Raw genomic sequence first — 21201 nt, 5'->3', positions numbered from 1 at the left:
AGCTAAACAGGTCGAAGTTCAATTTAGTTTACTTAATTCGCAACTTATCTTATGTTTGTACCGAAGTTGTTATTCAAAATTATGAGTAAACTATTAAAAGAAGATTCATATTAAAAATCCATAAAATGGGAGATGAAGGTCGTTACGAGAGCAAGCCCATAAATGAAAAGACACCTGTTTAACTTTATTGAAATTATATATAATTAAAAAAAATTTGATGTATTTAATCTACCACATTAAATATATATATATATATTAATATGTGACATTGTTCATTATATATTACATTTACATTGATTAAATAATTTATTATTATTAATTACAGCGATTACAAATGAAATAATTGATAGAGAATAACACATGTCAATATGCAATTGAATCTTTTTATCCATAGATGGTAATTGGTTTTTCAAGTTGTTTGATTCATTTGATTAATGTAAGACATGTACAATGTAGAAGGAGAGAAGGCTAATTTATCCCAAATCATCCGTCATCAGAACACTTGGGACGATTATTTTGGGTTCTATAAGGGGGAGAATATCGGACTCTAGTCCCCTTCTTATCTTTTGCTTAAAATCAATTTTACTTATATTTAAGATTTGATAATGATCTCTTTCACTTGATTGAAGGTATGATAATAAACTAGTCTTATTTATCCAAATGCATATTTATGCTTTGAATTTATATCGATTAGTCAATTTAATAGATGCTTAAATTTTATTTTTTTAATATCTAAATATCTTAAATTTTTAATTTAGTCTCACATATATTTATATTTATTTTTTAATAATATTTACATTCCTTTATTATTAATTAAAAAAATATGTTAAAATGTTAAAATATCATTAAAAAAATTAAATATTTGGTGCTTATTCTTTTCAGTAACCTTGTGATTTATGGTAAAAAAATTATAACCTTGCAACATGATTCTTTTTATTTTGTCAAAAAATTAAAAAGGAAAAAGAAATTAATAGAAATAATGACAAAAAAAGAGAGAATTAAAAATCCTATAATGATGCAAAACTAGGCATGTTAGTGGGTAATTGTTGTCTCAAAACCAACATATTCACAGTAATAACTATATCAATTGAGAAGATTAAAATAAATAAATAATTATTATTACAATAATTGACATTATTTCCTATCACACCTCCTCAGCCATATTACACGAGTAATAATAATTTAAACTATTTTTTAGGCCCACTTTTTAACTTTATTTACTCCAACTGAAGTGGTCCCACTGGTAACCCCTTGTTTCTGTCCAATCAACGTTTCATCATCGCCTGCATCATCATCCTCTACCACCCAATCTTCATCATCTACCAACTCCATTGACTGTTGATAGTATCGGACGGCCACGTACATCATAAACACTGTAGAAATGGTGCATTAGCAAAGTACTGATAATAATACTTTTATAAAGTGACGGTATGTATGCGTCCTCCTACCTGCCCAGACACGTGCAACCATTGAAGAAAGGTTCCAAACGAGGGTAAATATGGCCAACGCTACTGCTTTCTTGTGCGAGCATGAATCCCATGCATCTCGGAATCTTCTTATCCAAAATTTTCCTTCACGTCCATGCCCATTACAAATGATTAGCAAGATGATAAATACATATATTTTAATTTATAATTTTAGATTCGAGCCATTCTATATTTAGATATATATCTCAATTTAAATAAAATTTTAAACTTCAGTTTGATTATAAACTAATTTAATTCCACAACCGCACTGGTTAAAATTGGACATAAACTGGTGTAAAATTAGAGAAAAATCTATTCGTGATTAAATCACGCAGCTATAACCAAAACTATCTATTTTGGTTAAAGCTGAGCTTGAATTGGTGTAAAACTAGAGAAAAATCGATTCGTGATTAAATCCACCGGCTAGAACCAAAACCATCGATTTTGATTCAAAAATTGGTGGTTTTGAATCCGAATGTTAAGAATTTTTATAAATTATTTGGAATTGGCTGAAATCATAATCGGCCGATTCCAAACCGACTCGAAATAGACCTTCAAACGATCCAAAGCCAATTTTATATGTCTCAAAATCATAAAATGGTTGTTCGCCTAATAAGACCGCTGGTTTACGAACCATGGCAAAGGCTACTTTTATTTCCCATTTGTACCTAAGAGGAGAAAAGCTCAAATCACTCTTTCTTCATTTATTTCAAAAAGAATTTTAAATTTAATAATTAGGATTGTCATGTGATTACCAATTATGATTAATTTTAAAGAATCTCTTTCAAGATAGAAAGACACATGGAAAAGAAAATCTCTTTAATGGATTCGTCCTAATTAAAAAGAGAGGTAATTATATTGTGAGGAGGGGTCGTACTCCTATTATATGATTTAGGACTAACAGTAACACAGTCCCCCTCCCGTAGGATCCGTTGTGATGGTGGGCCAGATTAGCATCCAAAGATTATAGATAAATTTAGATCATCATGATATTGATTGATTTAAAACTCAATGTTTCCCTGTAGGACCCAACGGATCTACCCTTTATGGGCCAACGGCCAGGAAGGAAACATCAAGACCCACGCACAGCGCCCGCCTTCTCCTTCACTACACTACAATATATTGTCTAAGAAGGAAGCTCTGGCGCCCCCCCCCCAACCATCATGACCGTAGGTTGGATCTACGTTTGTAGGGGGACCACGTGGTTGTCAGTGAAGTGAATGTGCATAATGATCTGCGTGCTCTAACGGTAGACTATCATAACTCGACAAAAGAGGAAGGAAAGGTAATAAAATTGTAAGAATTTTTTACCATAAGCTGTTAATTGTGTTGAGTACGATGAGCAGACTTTTGGCACTGTGAATACCCCAAAAAATCCTGTGCCAAAAAGAATAAATAATATGACTATTTTTCAATTTGTCTTGATTTATACTAATTATTAATTTATTTAATGTAACATAAATAAATAAATAATTTTATAAAAATATTATATTTCATGTCAGACAGATAAAACTAATATAAATTAAAATAAGATGTTCAACTTTTTTTAACTTTTTATTGTAATTCATCATGGATGAAAAGTAAAAAAATACAGAAAATTTACACATAATTTATCAGTTACTCTGTCAATTTTTTCCTTGATCAAGAAAAAATAAATAAATAAAGAGAAATGCATTCTTATTACAAAAGAAATTTTAATTTACAAAATCATATACTTTCTTTTAATATATACTTCAAAATTTTTAAATTAATATAAGAATGTCAGAATTTTGAGCCTTAACATCACCAAACAAGCACTGGTAGCTTATACTGTAATTAAGGGAGTGAATTATGAATAGACCTCCTCCACCGTTGCTAAAGAAAAGAAAAGCAAAAAAGAAAGAAGAAATGGCACTTACCCAATTTGGCCATCTTCCAAATGGTAATGGAGGTGCCACACCTGGCAAAAACAAACAGCAGTACTGCCATCTGCTCATTGACATTGTCACAGTTTCATCAACCTTTTTGTCTGTTTCTCAGACTAAATAGAAAAAGAAACAAGAAAAGAAAACTAAGAGAAATTACCTTCATTGTAGTAGCAGGATCACCAGAGAATAGTGCTCTGATTTTTAATAAACACTCATTCAAGTAAGGCAGAACTAATTTTAGTAACCAAACTGCTTCTTCTTCCCCCACCACATACCTTGTATCATCTATATCTATGACTCCCCTGTAAAATACAGTTATCAGACTAAATTTAGCAATTATTATTTTTCCCAATTTAAATTCTTCATTATGGGTGTTGGAGATTACCTGCAAATAAGTGTTCTGTACAGGAAAATAAGAGCAAGATAAACAAGACCCAGATAGGACGTTACTGAAATAAAGCTGTAAAACATGAAGAAATTTGTCAAACAGAGTTCAGCTTTTAGGCCTCTGTTTTCTTTAGCAGAGGGATATGGTACAAAGAGAAAAACAAAAATATAAATTTAAAAGAAGGTACAATAGCATTGAATTTAGTGTTGAGAATTTCTGACCTGACACTTAGATCCTTTGTATAGGAAGATGAGATTATGATAAATGTGCCAATTCCAAAGACAAATGCAGATCTCGATATGTCTCTCCACATCACTAAATCCACTGCAAGAAATAATAATAACAATGAAGAGGATTTTAATAGCAAATTGATATCAAAAAGAAAGGAAGAAAGAATTGAACCTTTTTCTCCAGGAAATGAAATCTTACCTATATTTTGCAGTTTGTTATGGCGTTCTGGGGAACTCTGGCACTCATTAACAACTGGAACTGCAAGCAAAAAGTTTTTATGGCATTAAACAATAAATAATTCAAACCCAGTAAACAAATTAGCTCAATGAACAGAATAATTGATTCTTACTTGAAGTGGGTTTTGAAAGATTTTGATAAATTTCAGCTCTTCTTAATACGGGTGGAGGCTGTTTATTAACAGTTGAAGAAGTGGGTGGTGCTGCTCTGTTTTTAAACTGATAAACTCTTTTATTCTCTTCATTCACTATAACTTTCTTAGGCTCTTGTTCGGGTGTACTGAATTCCAGTTTCTTATTATTGGGCTTCTGTTTTTGTGGTGTTGGTGGTGCTTTTGCTTTTGTTTCCACTTTCATTTTAGGCTTCTCTTCTGGTATGCTAATCTCCATTATGTCTACACTTTTCTTCTCTACCTCAACCTCAATTTGCATTTCATCATCTAATTCTTCTTCTTCTTGTTGTTCCTCTTCCTCATCTCCTAATTCCTCGTCACCATCAATAACCACATCATCTTGATTATCCACCAAGAATTGAGGGGAGTTGGCTAGTGCCCCATTGGTTTCGTTGCTAGAAATGACCTTTTCTTGGCAAACACCAAACTCTTTGCAAGATTCTTCAGATCCATTTTCTTCAATTTCAGGTGGTTTTTTCTCAATTCCACTTGCAGAATCATCACTACTGCTACTACTATCTTTAGTCATTGATTCCTCTAAGACTTTCTCAGTCTCTGATTTTGCTTTCTTTAACTCCTTAACTGAGTTCTTCTCAATCCCACTATCAGCTGCATTAATACCATTACTACTTGCTGACTTATCGTTTCCACCATTTACAGAATCTGACTTCACTTTCCTCAATTGGGCACCAGATTCAACAACTTCCTTTATATCAGATCTTGCCTTTCTTATCTGAACTGGGTTTCTCTCATTTCCATCACCACCCTCAGATCTTAATTTCTTTCCAAGAATTGAGCTTTTATCGGTTCCATCAACAGACATACTTAGCTCTTTATTGCTTCCATAAGATCTTCCTCCTTTTCTTGATGAAAGCATTAAGCTTTTATTGATTCCACCATCCAGAGAAACACTCAACTCTCTACACTGTTCCTCACAATTCTTGATTGATGATGAAGAATTAGTTTTCCCTTTAGCTATCTGAATTGGGCCATCAAAACTCTCAGATTTCCATGTCTTTCTTTTAGCACCAGTACCAATTGGGCTTCTCTTCACCAACTTTCTTGAACTTGGACTATCACCAGTGCTAGTATCTTCACTGTGGTTTGTTTCTCCATTGAAAACTTTGATTCCACCTTTAACTTCATCAAGCTTCATTCTGCTTTCCCAAACAGAACCTGCAACTATACTAGTTTTAACACCAGCTCTTCTTCTACTCACATCCATTTCGCTTTAATGGCCTCTTTATCTATCTATGCAACAACTTTCTTTTCTTTCTGGTAATTGAGTACTACTGGGACATGGGGGGACTGCTAATAATGGATAAGAGTCTTGAAGTTCAAGAAATGGCGGTTGGTGATGTGAGGGGCACTAATTTGGGATCTTCTTACTTTGCAAAGTAACACAAGAGAAGAATAAGAAAAAAAGAAGAAAGAAAGAAGAGACGAGATTGCATTGCAAGAGACTTGTGCTGTGTATGTCTCTCTCTATCTGTGCGTGTGTGTTGGGCCTGTTGGCTGTTTCTTTCTTCTGCTTTTCTTTTCTTTTCTTTTTTTCCTTCCCAATCTTTGAATCTTGATTCTCTCTCTGTATATATTTAATGGAAAATTGCATGATAACCCCTTTTAGTTTTTCCCATTAGAGGACAATTGAGTCATGACATGAAACTGTGGATCATAAACAAGTAATTTCTTCTTTTCTACATTCTCTTACTAAATATTGAGATAATTTATTTTGGTGATTATCATTTTTTCAGTAAATTGTGCTTCAAAGACTTCAAACTCAATCTAACACATTAAGAAAAGAAGAAAATTCCTAACTCTAAAAGTAATTTTAATTTATCACTAAAATAAATTATCCGCATTGCCCAATTATTATTATTATTATTATTTTTATTATAAATGATCTAATTCAAAAATCTAAATTTAAATCTTATTTAAAATATATAATTTTTTATTAATATTAAATTAAATATATAATAACAACTCTATGAAAAATATCAATTAATAACATGTCATATAGAATGAGGAAACTCTATTGATCTACTAATTAATATATTAGTTTTTTTTATATTAATATAGAAAATATGATGAATATTTTTTAAGATTAAGAATTAGAATTAGAATCATCATTAAATTAGAAAAATAACATATATTAATTTATATATTAATATATAATAACTCAAATAACCTTAAAATCACATATTAGTCTAATATCTATGAATTAAATATAAGTACAAGTGTTAATCTCTTTTTAATATATCACACATTAAAATTATATATTGGCTATTCACATCTAATTAATTTAATCACATTAATAGACAGATGAATTGTAACGCCTGCATTTTCTCATCATCCATGTTATGTGCATTTACATTTAATCATTGGGCATATGATGGTATATCAATAATATTTTTATTTTATGAGAACAGATATATATTAATTATAAGTAGAGAATAACAAGCATGATATTAGATTATTAATTTAGATAAGTTGATTAAGTACTTGGGTTATGTGTATTAAGCCTTAAGACTTAATTGAACCAATAGTTGAAGGTTGGGTAAATAGATTGGACTTAAAAGATACAATTAAAAGTTAGTATCTATATATGGTTAGTAAGAATTAATTTAGGATGATAAAACTAGTTTAAGTAGGTGGTGGCATTGAGAGATGAATCTTGGAAATTGGAACCATGAGCAAGCTCATTTTACCTCTTCATTTCTCTAAAATTCGTACATGGCCAAAAAACACAAAATTTGGAATAAGAGAGAGGAGTGGAATACCTAGAAAAACTTAAGATTAAGATAGGATTTTGCCAACTATTGAAGGAGCCAAGCTAAAGCTAAAGGATTTAAGCATATTAGCAACCCAAAAGCTGAAATTGGTAAGTTGTTACTTGAGTGTTATTAATTTGTCATTAGGGTTCTTGATTGCAAATTGGAAAAACTTCATTTGATGCTCTCATTGATTAATTAAAGGTCTGATTATCATGAATTAGTAGAGTATTGAATGATTGCATAGAGATTAAGCTTGATTTAAGTTTAAGTATGTCAAGATAGAAAACTGTCAAAATTCCAGCAACCTTGATGTTCTGTATTTTAGGCATAACATGGGTTATATGAGTCCAAATTAAGCTTAATTGGTGTCTATGGAAATTTTGAAGAGTCCTCTATAACTTTGTAGTTTTGTGATTTCGCTATTTTTGCCGTTTTGGTTGCTTGAATTGAGCAAACAGATTTCTGCTCGGATATAACTAGCCGTATGACCCTTGCTCAGTAATTTGAAGATAATTAAATCTATAGAAGTCGGAATTGAGTAATTATTTTTGGAGATGAAACTAGACGCATAGACGGACATGTCTATTTAATATGAGATTTTTGTATTAAGCTAATTTTGCCCAGCAATAAATATACCTTGGTACTAAATTCTGTCTAGAAAACAGAGATGTTGGAGATTAGTTTTACGCAATATATTTAATGTTAATTTAAGTTAAATTGGTATTTAACTAGATGGAAAATGTTTCTATGATATTAAAATAATAATTGAGAGCCTTAAAGGAAGAGTTAATATGAATTAGAGAGGGGATGATCTTGTAATGCATTAGAACTAGCATTTACATGAATATTTGGAATATGCATGAAATGTGAATTGATGAATGTGTTGACAAGTACTCAAAGGCCTGGAAAGGAAGTTGTGGAGAAAGGAGGTTCTTATATGCTAAAGGAATAAGTGTATTTTGAGTAAGTAAATAGTTAATATTTGCTATATCCATATATTTAATCAAATGTTCTACGAATGGTTATGTTTGAATGAATGAGATGGAAATGATTGGTGTTGAGTGGAACAATTGTTATTGCTTGAATATGATATAAGTGAAATGATTGAATTGTGATGTTAAGTGCATATGTGCATGTGAATGGTGGATTCCCCTGTAAAAAAAAAAATATATCTATATATAAAGCCTTGGGAGGCTAAAGCCTAGAGAGGCTATAAAAGTGTATTATGTGAGGATGAGGCGGAGCAGCACATTAAAGGGGATCCACAAGCCGTGAGAACTAACCATAATTGTTGAATTGTATTTCTTCTATGATGGTTGTACTGAATTGAGTAGAATGGTATGAATTTATACCTAAACTATGAATCATGGTAAGTTATGTGATTGGGTGGAAATTGTATTAAGTGTATGTGATATAGATTATGTTGATTATTTATTTACTGAGCTGGAGGCTCACCCCTCTCCAAAATTTTTCTTTTCAGGTTTGTAAATAGTAGTGCATCCGTTGGTTGTATCCGAAGTCTAGCTTTTAGTAGTTCTGTCAGGTTGGGTCAGTTTTGTGGAGTCTCCTCCTGATGTATTTTGTATGCAGTTATGTGATGTATATAGAAGTGTGCCTTGTAAGGCATAAGAAGATGTTTTGAATACTTGTTAAATGATGTTTAAGTATAATCATATGTTTATATGTTAATAACCTTGTGTCTTGATTCTTAACAATCTGCATATTGACCTATCTACATGTAATATATAGTCTACGATGCTTGTATGTTTTCTGGCTAATGTCTATTGGTTAGCATGTAATGGGGGTGTCACATGAATATTGTTTAGAATTTTATTAAAGTTTAATTTCTTAAGGTAGATGATCCATGATTAATGTAATTAACAAATAAGTGGAGAATTCATATATTTATATATGGTAAATGAAAAATATAATGCTTTTTAATTTTGCTATTGGTCGAAAGAAGAACAGAATAATTAAAATAGGTAAAAGTGGAAGATAAATATAGTGGTATCAAATGATTAGGGTGTCAAGGATGGTTACTTATTTATTTATTTATTTATTTATTTATTTATTTATTGGGGTGTATTTATTTATTTATTCCTTCACTCTTGTGTGTGAGCACACAGTAACTGTAACCGAGGGAAACCCTCTTAAGTCATTACCCTGTGACCCAGAAAGGAAATAGAAAGCAATACAAAATCAGAGAGGAAGGAGCTTTTCTTTTTATATTCCACAAAAGTATAAACTTAATACTAAATTTTTTATTTTAAAATTATTTTTTATTCATTAAATCTTTGAACTTGCTAACAGAGTATTCAGATTTTACTTATTAAAATACAAGCTAACATGCTTATATTACTTATTTTAAATAGTAAATTAACTTAAATGTTATTTTCTAAATAATTTTATTTTTTTATCTATTTTTAATGCTTTTTCAAAAAATTATTTGCTTTTCAAAAAATTTAAAAAGAAAATTTCTCAATAATATCTTTTTTATTTTTTATTTCCTTAAATTTAAAAAAAAATAAATAAAAATTAAATATATTCTTTCGCTTCAAAATAATAAGAGGAGAGAGATGAAATATTAACCTTTTTTGAAAAAGAAAATACATTTAAAAACTTATGAGTGGATTTTGTAAGAAAAGTAAATAATAAAAAGTCAATACAATATTTTATTTTTTAGTGTTAAAATATTTAATAAAAATAAAAAATAAGAAAAAAATATAAAATATAAAAATATTTAGATAATTTTATATATAAAATGAGTTAAATTATTATTTTAATTTATAAAATTTAAAGAAGTCACCATAGTATACATACTTTAGTAAATTTATACACTTTATTAGAAAAGAATAGTTCAAATACCGAAATAAAAAAATTTAAAATTTGAAATACTAAATTTCTAATTATTCCTAATATTTCTTGCTAATTTGCAGGCAAAATTTCTTCATGGACGACGCCAAAAATCTCAATTTTGTTGCAGAATTTAAACTTAATAATTAAAAGTCTGTATGATTATAGATTAATTAAATCCTTTTTGACATGGGATTTTAATAAATTTGTAACTAAAACTTGAAAAGAAAAAAAGAAAATTGATGGTAAAAGCTACAACAAACAACTTTCTTGGCAGGTGAAATTAGTTAATTGTAATTTGCAATTTGTTTAACCATTGTACGTCTAAATTCTGTACCTTTTCTCTTTTTTTCCTTTTGAATATAAAAGTGATTGAGCATTTATCAGAGTTAGTCCTTTTAGACACTATGCCTAATGATGGAGTTGGATGGTTCTTTTTCTAAATGGTATTCTTTCTTCTTTTTTTTTTTCTTTTTCTTTTTAATCAAACAACTATTATCTTAAAATACGAGTTTAATATGGATTGGGATAGATTTGATTAATTTGTTATTAGTTCTTCGTCTATTATTATTATTTTATATAAAATCAAGTTTATAGATCGATTTAATGAATTTGTTAATATTTAGTATTTATTTATAATTCTTTTAAAGTAAATTAAATATTTTTAAATATTCTTCTTAATTTTAGTTAATATTTTAAACTTTTATTAGTGTAATAACGTAAAAAGTAATTTGAAAATATTTCTTAATTAAGTTTAGTATTATATAAATTAATATTATTAATATAATTTATATTACTATTTTTTTATAATTAAAAATTATTTTATTAGTGCATATAATATTAATAGATGATGATTTCCTATCATTTGGTATCAGAGCTTGCTTCTAGTTAAGGTTTGTTTATCTTAGCAACCATATACCCTAATAACTAATAAATTATGATACATATGGAATGCAAAAAAACACCCTCCAATCAAGATGATTCCAAAACCCAAGGATCTCCTCAAGTGAAGTTAGGGAAAACTAGTTCTAACAATGAAACTAGCACTTGAATTCAACTCCCAACGCCACAAACCAAGTATGATTTGATAAGTTAAGAATCAAACACAAGATTTTAGTTAGAGAACGTCACAAATTGAAAAATAGTTTGATAAGTTCAAAATTCATGCAAGAACTTAAGCAAAAACACTCACAAAGAGAAAATAAATATTATCATTCATCAATTCCTCTTACAAATGAACTTGGCTTTGATATTTATAGCCAACACGAGACAAAGAAATCTAAATGGATGTCTTTTGATCTTTCCCATATTTTTTCCTTTAATTCTCTTTAAAACTCATTAAAAGTGACTGTTTTTTTTACATTGATGACACTCATTTTGTAACTCCCAAACGACAACTAAACATGTGCACTCATTTGTAACTCTACACAACACACATATAACTCACACCTAATAAAATAATCCTTAATTAAATAAAAATAAACTAAAACAATTACTTAAGCTAAAACCTAAAGATAAGAACCCATATAAATATGAATTAAACCCAAAGACTTAATCATAGCAGAATGACTTTTATTCTTCAAAATGGACTGAATGCTTTAATATAAGGTTGGACTCTTGTTTTCACGCATGAGTTGCATTTCTATTTTGGACCTTTTAGTGCATGCTTTCGTAATGGAACCTCATGGTAGCCTTGATTCATATCATATAATATTAAAATATAATTAATATATTAATTTTTTAAGAGAATCATTATCTAATTAATTTATTAGTTAATATAATATTAAAATATAATTATATGATATTTTTTAGGATTAGAATTAGTATTTGATTAGAAATATAATTTATTAATTAATAAATTAATAGAAAAATCTTAAAATTACGCATAAGTTTGAATTTCATGTATTAAAAGAATAAGTACACAAGTTAAACAAAAATTCTATATGTTGAAATATGAAATAGTTACAAAATTAGTGTGTAAACTTATTAAGATTTGACAATCTAGTGTTTAAACTTTTAAAAGTTATAATTTAATGTGTGTAACTGGAAATCTTTAATATCTAAGCATACGAGACCAAATCGGTCACCTATATAAAAAAAAAAGTTAAATGATTAACAAAATTAATATATGAACTTATTAAAATTTGACAATCAAGTGTCTAAACTTTTAAAAGTTACAATTTAGTGTGTGAAATTAGAAATTATTAACATTTGAGTATATGAAATCGATCACTATAAAAAAAACTGAATAATTATAAAAATATAAAAATAATAAATGAACTTATTAAAATTTGACAATCAAGTGTTTGAACTTTTAAAAGTTACAATTTGATGTGTGAACCTAGTAAATATTTATAATTAAATGTATATAGCAGGTCAACAGCAATTAGCAACCTGTAACTTTAAAACACATATTATCAGCTTAGTATATTAAAAAGTATAAAATGACGATTTTTTTTTTTTTAAAATATCTACTCGTAATATAGTAATATACCGCTCTTACTGCTACCATAATTATACTATTCTCACTATGTTTTCATTGATTTTTCTGAAAAAGTTCCTATCAAACTTGTGCAACACTTTGTCTTCTTCAACTCATCACTATAAACATCTAAAACAAAATCAATTTTTTTTATTGAGAATGATAATCTCGATTATAATATTGATTACTAATACTTTTGTTTATGACACATATATTATTTACTTATATATTTTTATCTATTTATTTAAGTTTTATTGGTTAAATAAAAAATTTACCTTCCATCATATAAATATTATCTTCCATCATATAAATATTATCTTCCATCATATATAATTTTTAATTATAAAAGAGCATCCTAGGGTTCGTAAAAGTGTTGTTGGCCCTCCTCACACAAAATCTCTCATCTTGTTTTCTTTTTGCTTTCTAATATGAAATTAAAAGAAATCTAATTGGTATAAAACATTAGGGAAGACAATGATATAATACAAAATAGTGATTAGTGGAATGGGAATGACTTTTTCGAACGGAATTATAAAGATGAATAGCCGAATTACTAATTTAAAGTGAAGTGCATAATTATGAATTATTGAAAGTTAAAGTGTTGGCATATAATTTAATAGAAAAAGACAAGTGATATACCTACCACCAATCATTTATGCATATAGCCATTGCTAAACATTAAAGCAATCTCTCTTTTTCTCCCTCTACCTTTATTTATATTAATTTATAAAATCTAAACTTTTTTAATATGTATATCTGATTTTCGACGCTGATATGTGAATTTACTTTGGATACATAAAATTTAAATTTATATGTGATTTTATAATTTTTTTTTATTAATTTATTAATTCATATATTACATTTCAAATTAAATACTGAATGTAATCCTAAAACATAACATGTTAATTTTATTTTTATATTATATTTTAATTAATAAATAATTTCTTAATCAGATAAAATATTAATTTTATTATAAGAAATAGCATAATAATTATATTTTAATATTATATTAACTAATAAATTAGTTAATAATTCTAATTTTAGAAAATAACATCTTAAATTATATTTTTAATATTATATTTAATAATAAATTAATTTTTTAATTATATAATAAAATTTTAATTCTAAAAATAGTAATATCAATTATATTGATATATTAATTTATACAATATTAAGATTAATTAATAAATAATTTTATATTATTGCATTATCAGAATTTTAAAATCTTAAAAAAGTTAAGATTATTTAAAAATAATTAGTTTGTTATTAATTTTTAAATTTTTATTAATTAATATTGAATATTAAATTTTTTATTAAATTGTATCTATGAATTGATTTTATAATCAAGATAATAACAACGACTATGCAATGCGCGGATAAAAGATTAGTATACATTAATTTTTGAGAACCTAAATTTTTTTTGACATATATGCTTAATTTTTGACACATAAGATTTTTGTTTTGACATATGTATTTAATTTAGACACATAAGATTCGAGCTTATGTGTAAATTTATAGTGTTTTCTATTAATTTATTAATTTATAAGTTATATTTCTAATTAAATATTGATTCTAATTCAAAAAAATAGCATATCAATTATATTTTAATATTATATTAACTAATAAATAGTTTTCTAATCAGATAATGATACTAATTATATCCTAAAACTAACATATTAGTTATATTTAAATATTATATTAACTAAAATATTAGTTTTGTAATTAGATAATAATTCTAGAAAACTATCTTAAATTATATTTTAATATTATATTCGATAATAAATTAAATTTTAATTATATAATAAATTCTTGATCCTAAAAAATAGTAATATCAACTATATTGGTATATTAATTTATATAATATGAAAATCAATTAATAGATAAATTTTAAATAATTATTGTATTATTGCATCAATAAAAGTTTAGAATTTTAGAAAAATTAAGGACATGCAAAAATAGTTAGTTTGCTATTATTTTTTAAAATTTTATAAATTAAAATTAAATAATAAATTTTTTATTAAATTATATCACTTGATTTATAATTAAAATAATAATAACGGTCGTGCAAACGCACGGGTAAATAACTAGTATTACTAATTTTTAATTTAAATTGAAGGCTACATAATGCATATATGATAACATTATTATAACAATTGTTAAGTGCATATTTTATAATTTATTTCTCTAATAATTTTAAATATAAAAAAATTAAGATAAGGTATTTAAGCTATTTATTTAGTTTGAACGAATCAGTTTTACCTACATTATCAATTAAATAAATTTCAGAGACATTTAGTACCGACTTTAACAACTAAAATATAATAAAAAGTAAAAAAGAAATAAACTTATTTCACACTCGTATTTAGGAATGATAATGGATAAGGTAACGTCTATTTAAAAATACTTGAATCTAAACCTGATTAAAAGACACACATCCAAATATATTTTAAATTCATTTAAAAATTTATCTTTAATACCCGAACTCGTCCCAAATTTGAATAGAAATACCCGTGTACTATCCAAATCCGATTAAAACTCATTTAAATTAAATAACTATTAAATATAATTTATAGATATTAAAATAGAGAGTGGGTACCATGTCCGTTAAATATTTATTTATATAAACATTCGAATAAATAAATGGGTGCCCGTTTATCGAACTCATTTACAATAACTAAGTTCTATAATATATTAAATAAAAAAATAAAATATAAACTAATCAAATCTAAGAATCCAACATTAAATATTTAATATATTAATACAAACTAAACATAAATTTAAGTCAGGTTATTACTCGAATCTATCCAATTAGAATTAAGTCGGGTTAGGCTACCTAAAATTACCCATTCGACTACCATCACTACTCGTACTAATCATCACGTTCTTTAAAGGATTAACAAGTTAATATGAAAAATATATAAATCGAATATATATTTATACTCCTCAATTTGGGTTATTTAATCATTTTAACATTTAATTTTTAATGTATTCTAACAGATATTTGAACTTATTTTTCTATGATATTTTAATACTTTTAATTTGTATCTTGATTCAATACGTCTATTTCTATTGCATAAAAGTATTTAGATATTACTATAAAATAAAATTCAAATGTCTGTTAGATCAAATTGAAAATTAAAGACATTAAAATTTCAGATATTTACTAGATTAAATTAAAAAATAAAATATCAAATTAAGTAATTAGTATAATTTCACATGCAAATATGCATTAACGAGAATGTTTGGCACAAGAGTGAGCTTGAAGGGTGTACTAAAAGAGAACACAAAAACCTTAGTTTAAGGAGGAACCCTTTTGTTTATCACATTGGAGCCTTTTGTAATAAACATATGAAGCCAAAGATCCAACGTATAGCTGCCCTCATATACCGACAACTCCTTGAGGTTCTGCCAACTTCCACCGACACAAACTTCTGGCCTTCTTTTGTCCTCTATATTTCAACCTTTTTACTCTTTCATTCGTGTACAAAGATTATTCTATTTGTACTTCAATACATGTCCAAATATGTGTAGTAGTGGAGTGGTACAATGTAAAAGGTAAAATAACAATCTTGAACCTCATATTTATATATGCTATCAATTTTCCTCTTCCTTTTTTTTTTTTTTAATGCAGAAGAAACTTCATGAGAACCATTTTAAAAAATATATATATTTTTATGGTAAAAAAGAAAAAAATTATAGTTTTTTTTATTTAAAATTATTAGAAAAAATATATTAAAAATATACCTATAAGATATCCAAATGATATTTTTTAAAAGTTTGTATTATTATATATATTTTATATATTTTTTTTTATTTTTTTAAAATTTCGTCCGACAAAAAAATACTAAAAGTATACCTATAAAATATTTATGAATATTATTTTAACTTATATTATTGTAAAATCAGCCAAGTGAGGTAGATTTATCATTTTTATTTTATATCTTTATATTTGGTATTCTTGAATTGAATGATATGCTTTTTACAGCAACTAATATGTATTAATAATATGAAGATGTGTGTCTCAAAAAATATACTAAATACAATTTAAAAACATGACGATATAATTAAAATAAACTAAGAAATATATTTAATGGTAATAAAAATATATTAAAAGGATACTAATAAAATATCAAAAATATACTATAATGCAGCTCCAAAAAACTTGTATAAATAAACTTTATTTAAAAAAAATCATAAAATTTTTCTTTAAAAAAAATCATAAAAAAAGTGACCGTACAAAAAATATTATCGCTTTCCTGTAAATGTGTAAAAAGTCTCTTTAATGCATGAGAGATTAAGCTCATTTAATTTTAATGTATGAGAGATTAAGCTCATTGGGGATCAAATGTTTAACGATGGAGTGTTTGTCTTATAATACAGAATGTCAGAAATTATGTTTTGATCTATGTTTTAACATATATTTCAAAATGCCTATATTTGAGAGTTTTTTTAATAAACTATGGGTGCATAACATTATATAAATCTGTAAAATTGATATTATTTAAATTTTAATAATATATTAATGTAATTAAATACTAATTTAGTCAATTTTTATAGTACTTAGTTATTAATTAATTAAATATATTATATATAATTTTTTAATTATTTTAAAAATTAAATCGATTGTACTTAATAATTATGATATTTATAAATATAATTTTACTTATAAAAATAATAAAAAATTCTATATGAATTTGCTAACAATATAAATTAATATAAAAACATGTAAGACTAATAAATTAGTTAAAATAATACCGATTCATTTCCTATAATTAAAAAATAGACTTTATAATGATAAAGTACTATGATGTTAAAGATAAAATTAGTTGTTGGAGAAAAGAATTTATGAGCTAGCTTTCAACACCTAAACCAAATAACCTTTCTTAACTTTTACCAACTAAATAAAATTAGGTGTAACTATATGGTAAACATTAGGGATGACAATCGATACGTATTTTCGAGTATTTGATCCAACCGATCCTTAAGAGATTGGATACAAATAATTGTAAACAGATTTCGGATTAAATTTTAATATTCATATGGAATTTGAATTTAAAAATTCAGATATTCGCTATCAAAATCCGATTATCTAAATCGATATGGTAAAAACATTCAAATTTAGTACCTGATATTGGTTTAAATAATTTTTTTAAATGAATATGAAACGGATTGAATACGGGATTCCTAGTAAACACCACTTTAATCTTGGGATTTACTGGCGGTGGGACTTGTGAACAAAGAATTAATGGGTTGTGTTACCAGAAAAAAGAAAAAAAAAGGTAAAGGATTGAGTGGGTTGTAAATTGCATGATATGATTAAATGAGAATCCAAGAGTAGAAGCTTGTGAAGGGTAAATAAAAGGATTTTGTTTTATTTTATTTTTACAGCGTTCAAGGCACGTGATTTATGATTAAATTAATGCGAGTCACATCACGTTGTGCATAACAAAAATCGTGCCGACCGCGATCCAATATTCTGGGTCTCAATCTTGCACATATACATATTACGTTACTCCTAGATTCCATTTTTATTACCTCAATTTTAGTGTATTATTATTTATATTATACCTATTTAATTAGTTTGACATTTAAAATTTTAGAATAATCTAACAATTATTCAGATTTTTTAATAATATATTAATAGAGTTTAACATATATTTTTATTTAATATGTTCATATTTATATTATATGAAAATATTTAAATACTATTACAAGAATAAAATTTAAATATTTAAATATTAAAAAATTAAAAAATTAAAATATTTATTTAATATTTAATTCAAAAAATAAGAATGTTGGTTCTTGTGATTGAGGGGTCTTTATTCAAATAAATTTTTCACACTAAATGAATTTTCATATTTATAACTAAGGTAAAGAGATTACTACCCTTATAATATATAGTCTAGAGCTTATGAGTACTTTCATAAATAAAATAAATTTAAATATTTATTAAATTAACTTAAAAATAACTAATTAATAATAAAAAAAACTGATATATAACGTGGATAAATAATTAAACAAATAAATGATCTCATTTCGAGTTCCAACAAACTTGACCTAAGAAAGCTACCATTAATTAAACAAAGTTTCAAATGTTTAATTAAACAAAAGAATACCAACTGCGGTACTGACTCCCAAGATTTTTGAGAAATGGAGGCCAAATCAGTGATCAATTCAACGAACAAATTAACACTTAGGAATTGGTGTAAGAAAATCGACAAAGGTGACAGTTGACCCATATTGGCCAATTATCACGTATCTTTCTCCATTATAGAAATTGAGTGACCGAATCTGCATATGATAGAACAAACCCTAATTATTTTAATTTTATAATATTCTTGTGCTTGTTTATCTATGATAAGAGGAATATGACAACCATATTTAAAAAGAAACCTTCTACTTACTGTAATAATCCATACCTTAAGGGCAATATCCTCTCGTCAGTATTAATATAAGTGGTTTAAATTCAAAACTTTTTAATCTTCATAAGTAAAAAAATATCAATAAATTACCTCATTATCACGTTTATATTATTTTAGTCAAATATATGTTTAAACTCTGGAGCTTATATGAACAGTCAATTTAACACTTTGATTTTATATTTAACTTAATAGACACCCAAATTGTGTTTTTTTTAATATATAAACACCTTTAATTTTTAATTTAATCTAATATGTATTTGCATTTTATTTTTAACAATATTTAAATATATTTCATATAATACATGGGGACGTATTAAATAAAAAATCATGCTAAAAGTATTAAAATATTACAAAAAGAAATTTAAATATACTAAATTACATCAAAAATTAAAGTGTTAAATTGACTAAATGACTAAAGTTTAAAGGCATAAATGATAAATATACATTTAGACCATTATTTTTTTATTTATAAGAGGTTTCATGGGCTTTAGACTACACGACAGAGATAGTCATCCTTTTATATTCGCCGTAAAGGAGAAATTTCACATAGTACAAGCCTCCACCTCCCAAAAGCAATCGCTTTTGTCGCTTAAATTAGACCTTTCGAGAACATGCATTAGAATATGATGCGACGGTTTAAATGTAATAATGATGTGGTGGAACATACGTAAATAGGTGGCAAAAGATCCCCAAGAATGATATAAATTGTATAAAACCAGAAGTGGAAAGACAGGGACAATAGTTTGTTTCTGGAACAAAGACAGAGGGTTCAGTGGAAGCTTTGTTCGTAAAAGTACAGTAGGAAGTCTATTCAAGAATTAGGTAAATTTCCTAGAGAATGGAAATGGAAATATAAGAGAACGGAAGCAACATGTAAACTGATGTATGATTCTGGAAATTGATTTTCAACTGCATCTCAATGACCAATAAGAGGAGGACAATTTGACTCGAGGAGATTAGGCTAGAGGTCTCTCCAAACGAGGAAGAAACGATGAAGTAAAGAAATCTACAAGTCACGGTGAAGGCATGCATTTGGCTACAAAAGCTCCACATTAAAAATAAAAAATTAAAAAAGATAAAAGTGGGTCTTGAATTCATTATAGGGCTGATTACGTTTTCTTAATAGTTCAAATTAAGACTTTTAAAGATATTAAACTTTCTTTTAAAGATTTTAACAAAGTTTAATAGTTAGGATATATTCAATATTAACTTTAAAAGACTTTATATAAGTTATAAAGAATTCAATATTGACTTTTAAAGATTTTAAAAAGCCTATAGAAATTAAAATGTATTCAATTATAACTTTTGTTAACTAAAGTTAGTATTCAGAAAGTTATTAATTTTTTTTTATAAACATAGACTTTTATATACTTTTAATAATTTTTTATGCATTATTAATGACAAAAATTCTAAAAAATTTCTTTTACTTTTTTTTTTAAATTTAAATAATTTTTTTTTGAAAACTTATATTTCTTTTTCTCTCAATTATCATGCATTATCATTTTATTTCTCTTCACTATATTCTCCATCTTAAAAAATATAAAAAAATTGGATGAAGCTCAAAACTAATAATCTTTTCTTCTACTCATATGCAGAAAGAAATTAAAAAATTCTAATTTAATTTTAAAAAATCCCTCGTAAGAAATATATATTTTAAATGAAATATGAATCAAACCATACATAACTTTTAAGTTTTACTATGAATAGTATTTGGATATACTTTTTTTAGTAAATGTGATTGCTACCGGTTTAAATATTTAACAAAAAAATTAGTAAATATGATTATTATTGGATTAAGTATTTATCAAATAGATAATAAATAAAAAATAATGATAATAACATGAGTTTGGTGGTTTAATTAGAGACAAGTTATGATATGAATTAAGAAATTAGTTGTATATAACATTATGTGTAATATGTCTAAAATAAACGCAAAAACAAAATGATTAAATTTACTTTTAAATAATTGAATAATAGATATTATATGTGAAAATAAATAAAAATCTATCAATGTTATAAAAGTATTTCTAGTAAAATCCGTAAAACTCATTCATAAATCATAAATTCTCTAAAAATTATTAAAAATTTATAAATCCTTTAAAATAATTCATTCAAAAAAATCTAAAAATATCTTTAAAAGTTATAAAACGTTAAAATAAAGACTCGGCTTATGCAATAATACTTTCCTGTCTAGAAAGATACTTCACTTTTAATTTATACAAAGTTTAAAAATTAAAAATTTTCAAGTTAAAGTCATTAATTTTTATCA

The 21201-nt window shown here is 26.0% G+C and overlaps 1 protein-coding gene across 1 annotated transcript; it reads right to left on the bottom strand.

The window, feature by feature from the left end:
- Nucleotides 1–1065: 1065 nt before the first annotated feature.
- LOC8258869 (reticulon-like protein B21) lies at nt 1066–6074 on the bottom strand. Its single transcript, XM_048372027.1, has 9 exons — nt 4342–6074; nt 4191–4250; nt 3983–4085; nt 3759–3833; nt 3531–3675; nt 3365–3434; nt 2778–2843; nt 1449–1571; nt 1066–1373 (listed from the first exon to the last, which is right to left on the bottom strand). Exons 1-9 carry the CDS (start codon nt 5624–5626, stop codon nt 1195–1197), a joined length of 2106 nt encoding a protein of 701 aa, XP_048227984.1. The 5' UTR covers nt 5627–6074; the 3' UTR covers nt 1066–1194.
- Nucleotides 6075–21201: the final 15127 nt, after the last annotated feature.

The sequence above is a fragment of the Ricinus communis genome, chromosome 3 (genome assembly GCF_019578655.1).
Source record: "Ricinus communis isolate WT05 ecotype wild-type chromosome 3, ASM1957865v1, whole genome shotgun sequence".
NCBI classification, from domain to species: Eukaryota; Viridiplantae; Streptophyta; class Magnoliopsida; order Malpighiales; family Euphorbiaceae; genus Ricinus; species Ricinus communis.
Note: the sequence above shows the minus strand (reverse complement) of the source record. Positions and strands in the feature narration are given on the sequence as shown.

What these genes read in the sequence shown, in the direction of transcription:
- LOC8258869 (XM_048372027.1), bottom strand. Translation starts at nt 5,626, where the DNA reads ATGGATGTGAGTAGAAGAAGAGCTGGTGTTAAAACTAGTATAGTTGCA. An exon ending in TCTTTCAAAACCCACTTCAA is followed by an intron (nt 4,251 to 4,341) that starts GTAAGAATCAAT and finishes TTTTGCTTGCAG; the next exon opens with TTCCAGTTGTTAATGAGTGC. An exon ending in TACAGAACACTTATTTGCAG is followed by an intron (nt 3,676 to 3,758) that starts GTAATCTCCAAC and finishes TGTATTTTACAG; the next exon opens with GGGAGTCATAGATATAGATG.